The 18,000-nt window shown below is 43.2% G+C and overlaps 1 protein-coding gene across 1 annotated transcript in view; it reads right to left on the bottom strand.

Annotated features, from left to right (window-relative positions):
* Positions 1-34: 34 nt before the first annotated feature.
* Positions 35-18,000, bottom strand: part of Tmeff1 (transmembrane protein with EGF like and two follistatin like domains 1) — an 83,451-nt gene continuing 65,485 nt past the window's right edge. The window contains exons 8-10 of the mRNA XM_036177252.1: positions 12,534-12,657; positions 4,084-4,242; positions 35-1,156 (exon numbers count right to left, since the gene is read on the bottom strand). Coding sequence (XP_036033145.1) covers positions 1,072-1,156; positions 4,084-4,242; positions 12,534-12,657 — 368 coding nt within the window. The 3' untranslated portion in view covers positions 35-1,071. The remainder of the gene's footprint in view (positions 1,157-4,083; positions 4,243-12,533; positions 12,658-18,000) is intronic.

Genomic DNA, 18,000 nt, shown 5'->3' with positions numbered 1-18,000 from the left:
AAGAATACAGTAAATAAACCACACAAAACAGACCTTATAGTGAAAACATTATATTATAACATGCTTTTCCAAATCAAATTATTAAAATCAATATTTAAGTTTGAACATAGTCTTTAAATTCTACATGCGTAATTTTGACTAGCTAAACTACACGTTAAACACATCGATACAGTCTACTCACATTTTAGACCTTAAACACCAACAATCTATTAATAGAGCTACTACAGGACAAATTTGAATTAGAGGTCTTAGGTCATTTTTAAGCTCACTTTCAGAGCACCAATCATTAGCAATTATTCCTGCATTGTATTCACAAACACTGATACAATTTGTATATTCATAGTAAAACAAATATGTTTAAAAATGAATGTGTATTAAAGTAGTTTAACTGATATATAGGTTTTATTCCAATCTGCTCATTAAACAGGCTATCTTGACAATATCTAAATCTATTTTCAATGATCTGTTCAATCATTAATTCTCAGATATCTTTTCAAATTATTAGAATTATATCTTCAAAGAGAGAAATTGTCAATTCCAGTCCGTACAGCTTATAAATATGTTACATCTAACACACACAGCTTTGCAGCTCATGCAGTAGGGGCAGTGTCTAAAAAAATCAGGTACTAAATCTCAAAAACATTTAAATATCTATTTAAACACAGTGTCTTCTAGATTTTTTTTTTGTAAGAAAAGTAATCTGTAAACATCTTTACTTTTAGTTCATGCTTTGCCATTTGCTGTGGTCACTGGGAAAGAAGTTTGACTTTATAGCCACTGTGATGTGGGTCCATCCATCTCTGCAAAAATATTACATTCCATGGGTAAAGAACAATTCCTAGTATTACCATGTGGTACAAATTCATGAAATCAATTTCTGTATTTAAAAACATAAAACCGAGACTACTAAACAGTCCAAAACTGCTGTAGCTAAATATTCTAAATACGAGCCAACAGTACTACACTAAAAATGTCCAAAAATAAGGCCTCTGAAATAAATATTTCCATTCTTTAAAAAAAGACATAATCAATGTACATCACATGGTCAGTGTGCATACAAAAGCCAGCAGCTCAAACCATCCTGGAGGAAGTGTCGGAAGTAAAGTGACCCAGGTTTTGCTTCTGTCGACGCCCTCTGTTGTTCTTGGGGCATTTTCTGTTGCATGAAAATACAGAAGGAAGAAAACAATCATTCAGTTAAGGATGTTTAAACTATGTCAAAGTAACACACAGTTCACACACTGCAACCAGTTAGGAAAGGAAACAAGACACTCTTCAGTTCCAGGCTAGCTGAGGACAGACATAATGGCTGTTTGTTCTTTGCTAAATAGCTGGGAGTTGGGAGGGAATCACACTGGTGAATCAGGAACAGTGCTCACACTGCTGATACACATTTCCGAGAAGCACGCCTGCCTCTCTGGCCTGGCAGCTGCTCAGTTCCGGTGACAGATCACTGTGACGGTAATAAAGATGCTGACCTGGGGGGCGCTTTCCCTGAGCGTTATCACGGCACCAGAACAACAAGGAAAGCTTAGCTGATGATCTCAGACAGGATGCACTGAAGTCTTCTAACTCAAGGAAACGACTCAAAAGGAGCTGGTGTACACCCAGCTGCAGCATGCCACAGAAGGGCACTGGAGACTGGGCCCCCGCAGGTGAGATTCCTGGACTCTGCTCTTCTATTACAGTAACTGTGGCCCTCACATGGAAGGAATTCCGGACAAGGGAATGTGTTAATGAGTGCGAAGGCACCGAAATGAAGGCAGGTGGCTCTGAGTGTGGCTCCGACTGGTAACTGCCTATTGGTATTAGCGCCACCTGTGCAAAGTCAATGCCCCTTAGTGGAAACAGTGTCTTGGAATGAGTCTGTTTGCTCTACTGTTCCATGTTTTTATTCTATTTCAAAGAGGATTGCTTTGCCTTAACTTAAAAGCCTTAATGGCAACATTTCTGGTGGTTTTCAAAGGATTTTCTCTCACTAATCCTTATAAAAATAGCCTGATGTAGACAGGGCTGGGATCATATCCATTTCGTAAATGAAGGAGCTGGCTGACAGGCCAAGCAACCGGCTTTAACTGCCACTAACCCACCATGAACGGGAGGAGTTCCAGGTCCCTGGGACCAAGTTTTTTTCTTCTATACAGTAAAGGGTTTGGCTGAGACATGTTCAAAGTCCCTGCCAATCTATCATTCTAGGAGTCTGAAAACACAAAAGAAGATTCCAAGCATAAAGAAGAAAACACAACTCACGGAAAAGTGGGCCAGTAGGAACATCCATTTAAAGAAAGATTCCTCACAAGCAACGGCCATTGTGGACAAACAGCTGTTCCCTAATGGACTACATGGGAGAGGCGTGCCTCAAAAATTCAATGGTGTGTCCAAGAACGTAATCACAGTATTCCATATGTAGGACAGCAAGCCATTTGTGGGGAAAGGCTGTGTTCCTTACAGTACAGTAAATGTAGCCCTAATGTGGAACAAATGTCAACAGTGTTTCTCTTCTTCTTGTCACACTGCCCTGCACTCCTCTACTGATGTCCTTCCTACATGGTCTCCCCCGACCACACATCTTCCCTAGTCCAATCAATTCTGCAAATGACCTTTAATATGGTTCAAACACATTAAACCTCGACAAAAGCAAATTTGGTTCCTGTCCCCATGCAGCAGTTATATCTGGCTGACCTATTCCCAACAGGACCCAGCACAGCCCTGCTTCTAGATGGTTCGGTCGAAAGACGAATGACCGAAGAATCACGCAGCACTGACTCCAAACCCAGGCACTTCCCTTTACTGGCTGAATGGCCACAGGCAGAGCGGTTAACCTCTGAGCCTGTATTAAATGGCCACAGCTGGCTAGGCTGTTCAAGGCTTTTCCCCCACCTTCCTTTCCTGTTGTCACTGTTTGTTACACCATTATGTCCCTTCTTTGATCTACTGCCCAATTTTATGCTCGGTAGTCTTGCCCAAAGGCAGATCATCTGTTCTGTGGAATAAAGCATGCTGACTTTAGTGCCTAAACTTCATGAAAAATATCAGCTACTCAGAGAACATTTTTCCATCATTTCTAGATTATTTTGGTCCCAGGATGCTGGGACTACTTGAAGGTCTTTTTCCAGGCCCTGGATAGAAGGAAGGTCTATACATCCAATCAGCTTATCAATATCTACTTGATATGCTATGACTCTCTGTCCCCCCACAGAAGGAGAACACAAAGATAATGCTCATGGAACATGAGAACCAAAACTTAAATGAGCTGGGAAGAGGTGGGGAAGAAGACAAGACGGGATGGAAGGGCAGGGCACTCTGCTCTGGCAGTTTTAAAGTTCCAGTTTGGTCTGACACCTTTCTACTCAGTTTGAGAAACACCCATTTACGATCAATTGATCAAATAAGTCTTTTAACATATAATAAATGCTTTAAATTTTTTTTACATTTATTTTGTGTGTGTGTGTGTGTGTGTGTGTGAGATCAGAGGACAACTTTGAGGAGTTGGTTCTCTCCTTCCACCATGTGGGTCCTACCCAAAAGCCATCGTGCTGGCCCCTGTGCACCTGTGCTTTTATTTTAACATAGCATTTGAAAGCCTTTTACTTACCACTCTAATCAGGATGTAGTCAGAGAAGGCTATCTTTAAAGTTGATGGTTTTCTTTCTTACTACACTAACTACAGGTAAAGTATATTCTCAGACCATAAAAAACAACTCTGTAGACTTCAAGCTTATTCTCATGGCTCCTCCGTGAATTTGTTCCAGAAACTCTGTTACAACCACTGTCTCTGAATTCAGCACTCTTAGTACACAGTTCCGAGATCCCTGGCCTCCTTGATTTCATAGACTGTTCTCACACCTCCTCCGCCTATAACCCAGATACGTCCCTAGCTCTGGGAATGAGTTCCTACACATATTCTAAAGAAGCAAGACAGGGAGAAGTCAGACCCACATAGAAATGTTGTCCAGTGGACTAGACACTAGAACTGTGCCTCATGGACTGGCCCCTAGCCCAGTGAATAGGTTTTAAGGGTATTCTCTGATTTACAGTTTGCAGTGCATAGTTGAAAGTCGACACTCTATGGCCATTACCTACCTTGTTATGCACATGACAATTGCTACTATAATGGCGATCTGTACAGCTCCAATAATGGCTGCGATAAGAACATGAGTGAGCTTCTGCCTACTTGGAACTACATACAGAATACTAAAGTCCGTCTTTTCACAGTGCTGGCCAGTGTAACCAGATTCACATCTGCAAGGGGAAAAAAGCAATCCCTGTGAGAATTACATTTTTAATACAGTAATTGTTATTCTTTGAGAATGTCACCCCTGCATACAATGTAGTTTGATCATGTTCAGCCACCCCAGTTCTTCTCCCTAACTTCTAGATCTACTCCCACCCCTTCCCAACTTCATGGGTTTTTTTTTTCCTTTTTCTTTTCTATTAATAACCACTGGGTTCAATTTGTCCCACCCATATACACATGGGTGTGAGACCATCCACTAGAACATATACCCCTAAGAGAACTGACTCTCCCTCTCCTGGCAGCCATCGATGTCAACAGTGCTCAGTGAGGGGGGCCGGCCCAGAAGCCCTCCACTCTTCATACTGCAGTGTCTTGTGTAGGTAACCATGGCTGCTGTGAGTTCACGAGTGCAATGGACCTGCCATGTCCAGAGATGTGTTTGACCCCGTCTTCAGAAACCTCTGACTCTTATGATCTGTCCACCCTCTCTTCCACATCGTTCCCTGAGCCGTGGGGAAAGGGGTATAATACAGATGTCTCATTTATGGCAGAACACACCATCAACACATGAGAATTTTTTTTTTTTGAGACAAGGTCTCAATATGTACCCTAAGCTAACCTACACCTCTTGATTTTCCTGCTTCCACATCCCAGAAACGGGGATTATTAAGTGTGTACCGCCACACCTACAAGAAATTACAAAATTTTATATTGTCAGGTTTTAAAATTAAAACACAAAAGAACAACAAAACTTACACAGGAGTAAAAAAATGACTTCACCACCATGAGGGTGGGGTGCCATACTTTTACATTTGTATTTTGGCATCATCTATACTAATCACATCACCATCCATCATCTATACTAATCACAACAATTTTGAAGTTACTAAATTGTCCTTATCACCATCATTTAAACTAGAATCACAATCATCCAAGATCTAACACCCATTTCCCGTTCTCAGATACATCAGTTATCTCCAGTTTCACACTTATAAATAAGAAAAAGAATCTAATGAATGGGCACGTTTCCATTTAGTTATTCTTTAGGATAGAGAGCTGTGAATAAGATTACTGAATTAAGAGAAAGAAACATTCATAATTCTATGGACATCGCACCACAGTATATTCAAGACACTTCTCAGCGTGAGCAGCATAAACACTTAATATGCAGGGGAGGTGAAAATAAGTTATTAAACAAACAGAGCAAAGCAGTCAAGTAGATGCTAATCTTAGAAACGTTCTAATTCGAATTAAAGGTAAATATAAAGACAGCATCATCAGCTGGGGATAATAATTTGATAGGGAAACACTTCGGATACTCAACAGAAGATTTCCTATTTTAAGCTGACAGAAGTGAAAGGTGTAAATTAGCAAGACTTCGACTGGAAGCCATGAATAAAGCATATGACATGTAGGGCACCGCTGTGAACTCACTGGGCATCAGTGTGTGGATTCACTGCTGTTCCACTTTGTTATGAACGGACCTGAAACAGTGTTATGGTACAGTGTGAACAACAGAAGAGAAACCCGGGTGCTGGGCAACACGGGGAGCCAGTGTGACGTGGGCTTGCTCCCTCACTCTCTAGGGCTCTTGGACTCCTGCCAGGAGGTTCTGCACCGGGTTCTCAACCTCAGAAAATTCAAAACAGTGAGGTGATACACTGGGGTCAAGCTGAGAAGCCAGAAGTAAACCACACACCTGTGGTTAACCACTGTTTGACAGGGTGTTAGGCAGAGTGAGTCAGTGAAGAAGGAACAGTGTCTTCAAAAGATGCTGCTTAGAAACTGGGGTACCACATGTAGAAGAATGAAGCTGACTTCTTCCTCTCCACAGCCTCTGAATTAACTAAAACCGGGTGTGCTGGTTAGTTTTCGTCAACTTGACAGAAACTAGAGCCCTCTGGGAAGAGGGGACCTCAGCTGAGGAATGGCCTCCATCAGACTGGCCTGTCCACGAGTTATGTGGCTTGGTTTTTTTGTTTGTTTGTTTTTTTAAAATCACTGATTGATTGCCCACCGTGGGCACTACCATTCCTTGGAAGGTAGGCCTGGGAGGTGTAAGAAGGGAGCTGAAGGTGAGCCTGAAAGCTAGTCAGGAAGCAATGTTCTCCCGTGGCTCCTGCTTCAGTCCCTGCCTCTGAAGGTTCCTGCCTTGACTCCTGCCTTGACTTCCCTCAGAGACTGTGACATTTACAGGACCCCTATCAGATTAAGCCCTTTCTTTCCCAAGTTGCTTTTTGTCATGGTGCTTTTCTCACAGCAATGGAAGGAAGCAAAGTAAGACAGCAGGTCAGCGGTCTGAATGAGGGAACTGAACCTGCAAAGAGAGGTCTTGGGAAAAACGAACATGCAGGGTTCCAGGAGCCCAGACTGCAGATGGGGGCAACAGCTAAAACAAAAACCGCAATTTCAGCAACAAAGACAAACTGAGCTGAATCAAACCTAAGATCTTCTTCACGGTTAAGGGCCTTATCCACACAGCAGAAAGGCAGCCTACACAAAGAAAGTAACAACTACAAATTACGTATCTGACAAGAGACTTGAACTCAGAACATGTAGAGAACAAATAAGCAGCTGAGGAGATGGGTCTCCAGCTGTAGCTCCATAAGCCTTAAGATCCAAGTTTGACCCCTGGGGAAAATGCCAAATGCAGTGGTTCACATCTGCAATCTGTAACTCAGGGAGATAAGTAGACAGGCAGTTGACGGGCAATGGAGACAGACTGTCCCAAAGCCAGCCTGGGATATATGGCACAGCAGCAGAAACGATGGAGACCTTGCCTCAAAAGGTGGAAGGCGAGAACTAACTCCTTCTCTAGTTGTCTGTTGACCTGTACAAGGGCGTGTGCACACGCGTGCGCACACGAACACAGTTTTGTTTTTTCCATATTCATTCATTCATTCATTCATTCATTCATTCATTTGTTTTTATGTATAGAAGCACTCTATCTGCATGTAGGCCTTTATGCCAGAAGAGGGCATGGTTGTGAGCCACCATGTGGTTGCTGGGAACTGGACTCAAGGCCTCTTGAAAAACAGCCAGTGCTCTTAACCACTGAGCCATCTCTCTAGTCTACAATAACTGTTTCTAAAATAATTAAAGAAAATATAATTTAAAACATATATCCTTTAAAAAAAATCCACTAATTAAGAAAGGGGCAAAGGATCTGAACTCCATTTTTAAGAGAAGATAAACAGTTGGCCAAAAACAGAGTCAAATATGGTGGTGCATACCTGAAATCCCTGCATTCGGGAGGCTGAGACAGGGGGATTTCTTTTTTTTTTTAAAGAATTATCTGGGGACTTTTTAAAAAATTTTACTTATTATGTATACAGAAGAGGGTGCCAGATCTCATTACAGATGGTTGTGAGCCACCATGTGGTTGCTGGGAATTGAACTCAGGACCTCTGGAAGAGCAGTCAGTGCTCTTAACCTCTGAGCCATCTCTCCAGCCCTCTTTTTTTTTTTTTTAAAGACTTATTATGTATACAGTGTTCTGCCTACATCCATGCTTGCAGGCCAGAAGAGGGCGCCAGATCTCATTACAGATGGTTGTGAGCCACCATGAGGTTGCTGGGAATTGAACTCAGGACCTCTGGAAGAACAACCAGTGCTCTTAACTGCTGAGCCATCTCTCCAGCCCGAGACAGGGGGATTTCAAAACAAAACGAGCACGCACAGTGGGCTACCCTTGCACAGCCACAGCGCTGCCTGGATCAGAAAGTACGGTGACCACAAACGCCAGGGAAGGTCTTGCAGAGGAGGGGATAGGAAGATGCTTTGAAACAGACTTATAGTCCTGGAAAAGTTAAACAGATTAGCATTTGACCTAGCAATTCCACACCTAAGCATTTACCCAAGTAAATCAAAGCAGGCGTCCACAAAAACACCAGTGCTCAGGGCAGCATCATTCAAAACAGTCCAAATGTGGATATAAATCCAGTGTTCACCAGCTGCAGTTGGATTTAAACATGTGATCCAGTGCTCACAGCAGACTATTCCTCAGCCACAGGAAAGAGCCAAGTGCAGACGGATAGCTAGGACACTGGGAAGGTCTAGAAACAGCTTTCCCCATGAAAGAAGCCAGACATGGAAGACCATACTATATCATTGCATTTACACGAAATGTGCAGAATTGGGCTGAGAATGTGGCTATCATTTCAAGAGGCCCTGAGTTTGATTCCCAGTCCCTACCTACACCAAGCACAGTGGAGCGCACGGCTTCCCAGCACTCAGAAGGTAGAGGCAGGAAGATCAGGGGTTCAAAGACAGCCTCTGCTACACAGTGACTTTAAGATCCACCTGGGATACATAAGCCCTTGACTCAAGAAAGGAGTGTCTAGAATAAATGACCTATAGAGACAGAAAATGGATTCCTGGCTGCCTAGTACTCGAGTCAATAGGAAGATTTGGGACCAAAGGGTAAAGTGCATGGGATTTCAAAAACTGTGTTAAAATTGATTGTGGTGGTGGTGTATTAAAACTATTGGATTGGAAGGGAGGGATAGAGAGGGAGAGGAGGAGGAAGGGAGGGGGCAGGGGAGGAGAGAGAGAAGAGGGAGAAGAGGGGAGGGACAGAGGAGAGGGGAAGACTACTGCCACAAAAAGCAATCTCCATAAAATAAAATCAAACAAGTCATTTCAAAGGGGCAGTTACTACTGTTATTAAACTCAAGGGAACTTCCCTTCACGATCCTCATGTAAAGAGGGCAGCTTCTAATATAGAGAATATCGTTCTCAACAACCCAGCAGCAGTAAATCCAATACTATAATGAAGACCCATGGGACTTTTAAAACAATGTCCTTCACGGTAGGCTAATGGCTCAAAGTCAAAGCTCAGTCAAATCAAAACAGCTCCACAGAGAACTATAACAATACCCTAGATGTGTCGTTCAGACAGTCCAGCTTAATTCAAAGATTAAAATCAGAATATCAAAAAGGACCTTTAGACCATATATCATTCACATCATCCCCCTGGATATTACTTTCCACAACTGACTTTTATACTCTGCAAACATCTGGAGTATGGAGTTCTACGTTGTCATTGCTTCTTCTGGTACTGAAGGCAGATCCAGGGGTTCAGCCCCACTAGGAATCTCATTCACTCCCATGGCTTCACGCACGGATTCATCCACTCATCCATCTAGCACTTTTACTGAGTAACTGCCAGGTTTCAGGTACCAGAGCTTCACGCTCGTAGAAACAAAGGCAACAAAGGAGCAGAACCCCAGGCTATGGAGATGGGTCAAGGGTAAAGCACTTGCCATGCAAATGTGAGGACCTGAGTTCAGATCCCCAGAACCCACATAATGCCAGACACAGTAAACTGTTTCTCAGAGATCCCATGGGGATATGGGAGGCAGAGACAGGAAAATCCCCAGAAGCTTCAGGCCAGCTAGCCTGATCTACCTTGTCTCAAAGGAGGTGAAAGGTAAAGATAAAGGAGACTTGAGATGGTCCTCTGACTTCTACATGTGGGCCACAGCCTGCACATGCCTGCAGTCAACACACATACATACACAAATATTTTAAAAATAGTTATTTTTTCAAAAAGAGCTTATCCTCTAGCAGAAGTCCAAAGGCATAACAAGTAAACTAAACGATTATACTAAAAATTGTGTGTGTGTGTGTGTGTGTGTGTGTGTGTACACACGCGCGCGCACAAGCATGGATGCATGCATGCATGATGGTGAGGTGCCTGGACTGAGTATGGTAGTGAATAGTGAATGCAATTCTGGTTAAGATGTATTCTGAAAGACAAGAGCTAAGAGGACTACCCAACGAATAAGATGGGGAACATGACAAAGAGGGAAATCGAAGGTGTGCCTGAGGTATTCTGTCTGTACAACTCAAGAGACAGAGTTGGCATCCACTGGGGTGCAAAAAGTTGCAGGTGGATCCAGGGCAGTGGGAGTACAGGGAGGTGCAGCACAGGTTTAGTCCAGCTGAGACTGAGCCAGACATCCACCAGAAATGTAAAGGAATCACAGACAAGAACCTCAGATTCAAGAGAAGGACTGGGATTTATGTAAGTTGGATGATATCTACAAAAGAGCCCAAGTGGATCCAGTCACTTAGAAAGAGCACAAGACGGGATCACAGTGCACTAGAACACAGTGAGGTCAGGGAGCAAAGGGGAAACCAGCCAAGAGTAGAATGTCAGTGAGACGGGAGAGAAACAAGACAGCTTCATCTTAGAAGCCAAGAGAATGACACAGGACACAAGGGAAACGCTGCCAACCACCCGAATGTGAATTTAACACTACGACCCGACCACTGACTCAGCCATAAGAAGAGGCTCTGTAGGATGCTGGAGACAACAGCTTTCTGGAGTGGGTTCAAGAGAGACCAGGAATGATAACTGGAGACAGACCACAGACAACTCAAGTTCTTCTGTGAAAGAAAGGATTGAGTTTCTTCGCGGAAGAAATAAAGTACTCACAAATAAACATGTAAATTACATAATACATCAAGATATGTGATATGGAGGGAAGGGAGGAAAGAGTGCTCGGGCAACAGTGACAGCCTGTGGAAGACCTCTTCGTACTGCTACAGTTTTCTCAGTTCCCCTGGAAACAAGCTCATGGCTGCCGGTGAGGCAGAGAGGAAGTGCGGACAGCAGTCTGAGGAGAGGACTGACCGCAGCTGCTCTCGGCTGTGTAGTCCAGGGGAAGCTGGAGTGGACTAGACTGCAGTCCTGTCAATATCATGGAACAAGAGAGGAGCAGATGCGATACAGATCAACTGCAGGGAATGAAGGATGCAGAAGGTCTGGTGGGGAGAGGGATTACCATATAGAGGGAATGTGCTAGAGATGGAATTATTCTCAAGCCTACTTCTCCAACTTGTATCTCCCATGAGTTTTCAAATCAATTATCTTGAGCAGCATAAATGATAGATACCCATGGGCATGGTACACCAGTACATGAAACTCAATACATCATTTCCCCAAAACTTCATTGCTCTGAAATTCTGCTCTTCGGTTTTGCCACAGTCAGAAGCCTAGGAGACTCTGCACCTTTCCTTCCTCTTCCCTCAGCTACCTCTATAGTTTGTTTATGCTTTGTAGTCCCAAACTGTCTCGTGCACATGTACAGATTATAGCAGTGTGCACACTATATTTTGGTTGCTAAATATTTTCCGAAGACATCTTAAAAGAGGCCCCCATCTTAAGTCATCAGGACCTGAACTTCTGTGAAGATTTCTATACCATTGTGGGACAAACATAAAGAATCCATGTGTGCTTTGCACTGTGTAGTCCACTCTCGTTTATACAGTCGTTGTTCTGAAATGTTTGGGGAGGGGCATACAGAGAAGTTAGCTCCTTCAAAGACAAAGAGAATGGTCTGTTGGGAAAAGGCCAATGGTTTTACAAAGACCATTAGCTCTTCAACCATTAACAGTAAAAGCACTTGCTCTGCCTTTCATCTTTATGCAGGAAGAAAAGGGGAAGGGAGCTAAGTAAGAGGGACCCAGCGGCCTCAGGGCCAATAGCTTCCTTTTACATCCAGGACAGCAAGGAGTCACTACCCAGTAGGCTGATAGAGAAAAAGTGAAATGTAACATCCCCCCCTTGCTTTGATGCTTTGCCTGAGAGAGGGAAACAGGTTCCCGCCCAACTCCTAGGAGCGGGAGTGAACGGAATGGCAGCAGTGCCCCACCCCCTTGTCTATGGAAACCTGGTCTGGATAAGCAGACACAAGACAGTGTGCAACTCCTGACAGCAACAGCAACACACAGAGAGCGGCAAACAGCACTGAGATACTGAGGTTGTGCGTCAGGGAATCTGAGGTCTAGTTTCTTCTCAGCTCTATTTCCAACTTGCAGTTGACCTTGGGCAGGTCATGTAACATCTCTGGAATACAGGAGTTGAACACTTACACTCTTTCCACTTCCCTCTCACAATTCACACCTGGCTCTTCATCCCACTCCTTTATTTTTAGAAATCTATTTTAGTATGTTTCATTAGAGTTATTTCTTCTCTGTTCATAATATATTCTTCAGCCGTTCAACCACCTAGCAACAGATTGCCGAAAGATCAAAATAGTGTTGGAATATGGCATATTAATATTAAAATGTCATCATAAAGATGTTAAGCTCACAACCTCCAAACCCTAATACAGTCTGTTCCTTATCTTTGTGTATTTCTTGCCAGGGTTTTCGGGACATATGGCTGATTTGTTGGTTTATTTTAAACTAATCTATTGCAGATAACACTATCTCTTTGGTATTACTTAGCAGCAACCACTGATGGAGAGGAAAAAACTTTCACCATGATCATGAGTCACCAACTTACCTACAAGAAGCCTTCTGAGTAGAATAGATGAATTCACACTTCCCGTGGATGCAGTACCCATTGAGGTTTTCAGGACAAGGCATGTGGCTTCCAATATAAACATCTTCCCTTTGATCACCAGCATCTTAAAAAACACAAACCAGGTCACTGAATACTGAGAAGAAAGTGGAAAATACCGATCTTTCCAAAGGCTTAGAAACAAATGAATTCACCCTGTCAACAATCACCAAGCTGGGCAATGTAGAAAAGAGACTTACCAGCAAGGGTAAGCAAGATCTAAGCAAGATCTAAGGTCCCTTGGAACACCCACTGTGCACAAACACAGCGAGCAAGCAGACAAAGTAGACTGAAAGCACACAAAAATAGTTGCAGAACGTAACTGCTACAAATTACTGCTATATTGAAAACAATCTGAAAAAGACAAACACCTTTGCTAAATTGTAAAAATGCCTGGTCTAGAAGGTCATTCACCCTGGGACAGAGATGGCGTACACAATATCAGCTTCAGAGGGGTGAAGCTACTCATCTACCCAGCGACTATGAGATTCCAATGAGAACAACGGCATCGGCAGAGAGCAAGTTAAGGGATTCTAAAACGTTAGGGCAAAAGATTTATTTTGAATGAAAACCATCAAGCACATGTATTTTCAAATGGTAACGGTTTCAGCCAGGCTGGCAGCATACATCTATAATCTCAGCACTAAAAAGGCTGATACAGAATTAGTCCAAGTCTGAGGTCAGCCTGGACTACATACATGTTAATACCTGGTCTTAGAAACAAAATAGGGAAGGAGGGGGAGGGGACAATTGCGAAGAGAAGGGAGGGGAGGGCACCATTGCCAGTTTTTTCATAGAGTATTTTTAAAGTAAATGTTCATTGTAAAAAAAACTTCAAAACAAAGAATGCGACAAAAATGTCTTACAGATTCTGCACACGTTAGCTGTGTGGCCTTTATCATTCATTCTGCTCTCTTTAACCTCAGGATTCATAACTGTAAAATTGGGGTAACAGCTTATACTTCATGCAGGTTTGAAAGGATTTCATAAGATAAATAATGCCTGTACAATGCCAATAAAATAACCAGCAATCTATATGACACATCACGTAACAACAGTAAGGGGCTTATCTCTGAAAAACACAAAGTGCAATAAAATCTGAAGAATGCTAATGGAAACAGATTAGGAAGGACCCAAAGAAGGGGGACTCTTTGCCCCTATGTTCTAGTGGCTTTTGGTGTGGAAAGGTATTTTGCAGGCTATCAAAAGAGAAATGTAAACACCAAGGCATCCACAAAATCTTTGACTTACAATCTGTCCTGCCTATAAAGCTACAGCAATGGTAGCATAGGAATGTGTGGGAGTAGCCACCAACATCTGATTTGACTTAAGGCCCGTTCCATGAGAGGGAACCCACACTAACACTGCTAGGGTGGCCAAGAACCAGAAACTAGGGAGCCCAGAGACCTAGGGTAAAACCAAACACCCCTGGTATTCTGCTATACTCATGATCAGAGCCTTACTCAGTCATCATCAGAGAAGCTTCCTCCAGCAGCAGGTGGGAATAGATGCAGAGACCCACAGCCAGACATTATGTGGAGAGTCTAAGTGGGATGCCTCCTTCAAATCCCTCCCCTCAGAGTTTAGGGAACCCAGTGGAAGAGGTGGCAAGAATTTTGGGGTGGGGGCCAGAGGGGGTGGAGGACAAGGTCCTCCAAATCAACTGAGCAAGGCTCACACGAGCTCCCACAGACTGAAACAGCAAACACGGGGCCATCATGGATTTGCACCAGGTCCTCTGCGTACACATTACAGCCTTTAGCTTAGATTTTTACAGGACTCCTGAGTGTATGAACGAGTTGAATCTCTGTTTCTTGTGCTCTTTTTCTCCTGATGGTTTGCCGTGTCCAACTTCAGTATGGTGGGGTTTGCTTTATCTGACTGTGTTTTATTTTGTCGTGTTTTGTTTTTGTATTATCAATTCTCTTCTAAGTACAGAAGACTTTTAGCATTCTCTCTCACAGGATGCTGGGTACCAGTTCATTAATAATCCTGAAGTTCCTTGAATATACTCTCACAAACAAAGCTTAATGAAAAGAAAGAGAAAGAAAAAATGGGGCTATACATATATGAACACAGGAAGATGGGGGGGGGAGTGCCAAGTGGGAAAACTAAGCTCAAAATATAGATTGGGGGGGGGTCCTATACTATACTATTTTTTTTTCTTTTTTTGTTTTTTTCAAAACAGGGTTTTTTGTTTTTTCAAGACAAAGTTTCTCTGTGAGTTTTGGAGCCTGTCCTGGAATTTGCTCTGTAGACCAGGCTAGCCTCGAACTCACAGAGATCTGACTGCCTCTGCCTCCCAAGTATTGGGATTAAAGGCCACCACCGACACTCGACCACTACAATAATTTAATTTATGCTAGAAAGAGAAATGAACCAGAATCCAAGCCACAAATCCTCAATCTTAAGCTCATCTCTGCTGCTTTGTGACCTCGGTCACACCTTTTAATTCTCCAACAGACACACAATGAGACACAGATATAACGTATTTTCTATCAGGCATATTCTAAAGTAAAAAAGGAACAAATTAATCTTAATCTTTCAGTTTAATAAATATTTGCATTTCAATATATAAATATGAAAACTGAGACTTTACAGTTGTTTCCAAGATCTCAATTCTGTCTACCCCAACCCAAGTCACAGTAGCCACATATGGCTAATAAGTCCCACATTGAACAGTCTAGAATTGATGACTAAATTGGTTGATCTTCTAGTGATCACCTCCCATTGACAAAACATGATGCTAAGTCTTAAGGACACAAAAAAACAAGACATAGCCTGACCTGCAAGGGTTCCCGGGGCTTCCCTCAGCTCCCAGATGACCCTTCTGCTGTGACAGAAACAAGTGCCTCTCTAGGGATGCTACAACCTGAGCCCCCTTCCCCTCTGTATCCTCACCACAGAGTGGAACACCTGTTGGGACCTTAAAATCAGCCCGGAAGACAGAGCTCCTTGGGAATCTAGACATCCCTGCTGTTGGTCCCTGTATGATTTCCAGTTCTGAGATGCAGTCTGTACAACGTACAAGGACATCTCAGGCAATGCACTGTTTGGATCTGAACTCTGGTTCCAGTGCTCCCTAACCGTGTGACCTCAAGGCACAGCCTTTCACTTCCTAATCTGAGAAATGAAGATACTATGTCCAGTTTTCACAGGGTTGATCTGAGGACTAAATGAGGTAAGAGCTAGCATATTCATAGTAGGTGAATTTGTACAGAACTTCCAATTTTCTCTTAGAGTTTTTTAAAATTCATTTATTATATACACAGTGTTTTGTCTGCATGTATGCCTGCATGCCAGAAGAGGGCATCACATCTCATTATAGATGATTGTGAGCCACCATGTGGCTGCTGGGAATTGAACTCAGGACCTCTAGAAGAGCAGCCAATGCTCTTAACCTCTGAGGCATCTCTCCAGGCCCTCTTGGAGTTATTTATGAGTGTTTCGCTGGCATGTATTCATGTGTATCAAATGTGTGCTCTAGTGTTGGCTGAAGAGAGCACTAGATCCCGTGGAACTGGAGTGACGTGGATGATTGTGAGCCACCATGTGGGAACTGGAGACAGAGTCTGGGTCCTCTACAACAGCATCAAGTATTCTTAACCACTGAGCCAACTCTCCAGCCCCTTGTACAGAACTTTAGAAACAGTCCTTGGCAAATAGTAAGTGCTTAATAAATATTACCAGCTGTTACTCTGCTTAATAAATGTTACAGGCATGAACTCTAACTTTCACTTGTTGACATGCTGTAGTATGAAGACATCTGGCTTTGGGCAATGGGAGTGTACGTCAGTAGCAGAGCCTCTGCCCCACAGGTTAAATCCTAGGCTCAATCCCAACAACAGAAAAGAAAAATAAATAAAGGTATGGATTTACTCATCTTTGGCTTCCATTTAAAAAGCTATCCAAGAACAAAATAAAAGGTTTCCACTTTGAAATTCCCATCCAGAAAGAAGCTGCTTTTAGCAGTCTTGCCCTGGGTCTCACAACACAGGCTGGAACTTAATTAACAGACTGCTTGTTTACAAACACTTGTGATCAAAGCAGAAGGCATGCCTCAAGCAATCAACACTGATGAGAAGTGGTTGAACAGAAACCAACTAAACTAAAACAAATGTACTTTTCTTGCTTTGGTTTTAAACCCAAAGTATGGTTCAGCATTCCCTCTTAAGCCCTAAGTAATAGGACGGACGGAGACACACACACACACACACACACACACACACACACACACACACACACACTTCATCACACTTCTCAGAATATGGAACCATGTAATGGGACACTCTTTTTTTTTTTTTTTCTTTTTTTGGTTTTTTTGAGACAGGATTTCTCTGTGTAGTTTTGGTGCCTATCCTGGATCTCACTCTGTAGCCCTGCTGGCCTCGAACTCACAGAGATCTGCCTGCCTCTGCCTCCCAAGTGCTGGGATTAAAGGCATGTGCTACCACTACCCAATGGAACACTCTCAAAGTGTACAATCGTGAGACCACAGAGTGAGACTGTGAACCCAACTACCTGGTAAAATCCTGTAATGCGCCTAACAATGGAACCGAGTGGCTCTGTAGAGGTCAGGTAGTGTTCTAATAGACCCTAAGAAAGCCCCATACATGACAGGAAATTTCAGGCATAGTGCAGAGAAATTAATGGACAAAGTGTGGCACCAATAAAGATGCATTAAATGAACTCATGGGAGGAAGTGGCCCTACATTAAACACGAAGTGGAGCTGCAGAAACAAGGCATAGCTACTAAGCTGAGGGTCTGGCTGGCAGCATCCAAACTCAGCAGTCCACTCCATGCCAAAAGCATCTAATACACTCTCCTCCCATGCTACTGGGTACACAGGCTCGGCTACCCAGAGAAGGTAAAGGGACTGCTTACATGGTCCTGGCCCTCAAGAGCTTACCATCCTTGTTCTCCCTTTCTGTTCTTGATCCAGCTGGGATCTCCTGCTCCCCTAAGCTTTCTTTCCCTCAAATCTTGCCCTTCATTACTCCCACTGTCATCCAGGTTGTTCATGTAGATCTCATCCATTTCTCTGTCATTGGGTGATCCTTGGGTCTTTCCTAGGGTCCTGTTTTCTAGGTAGCCTCCCTGGAGTTGTGTAGCAGTCTAGTCATCTTTGTTTTACATCTAGTATCCTCCTATGAGTGAGTACATACCATGTTTGTCTTTCTGAGTCTGGGTTACCTCACTCAGGATGATTTTTTCTAGATCCAAGGAATAACAGACCATGATAAATGAAGACCACATGAGAACAGGAAGAAGCAAAGTGCTAAGAGGTCCCCAGAAATCCACAATGATACCTCCACTGTAGACTACTGGCAATGGTTGAGAGAAAGCCCGAACTGACCTAGTCTGGTGATCAGACGGCCAAACATCCTAACAGTCGTGCTGGAACTCTCA

This window comes from Onychomys torridus, chromosome 2 (genome assembly GCF_903995425.1).
Source record: "Onychomys torridus chromosome 2, mOncTor1.1, whole genome shotgun sequence".
NCBI lineage: Eukaryota > Metazoa > Chordata > Mammalia > Rodentia > Cricetidae > Onychomys > Onychomys torridus.
This window is presented reverse-complemented; position numbering and strand designations above follow the sequence as displayed.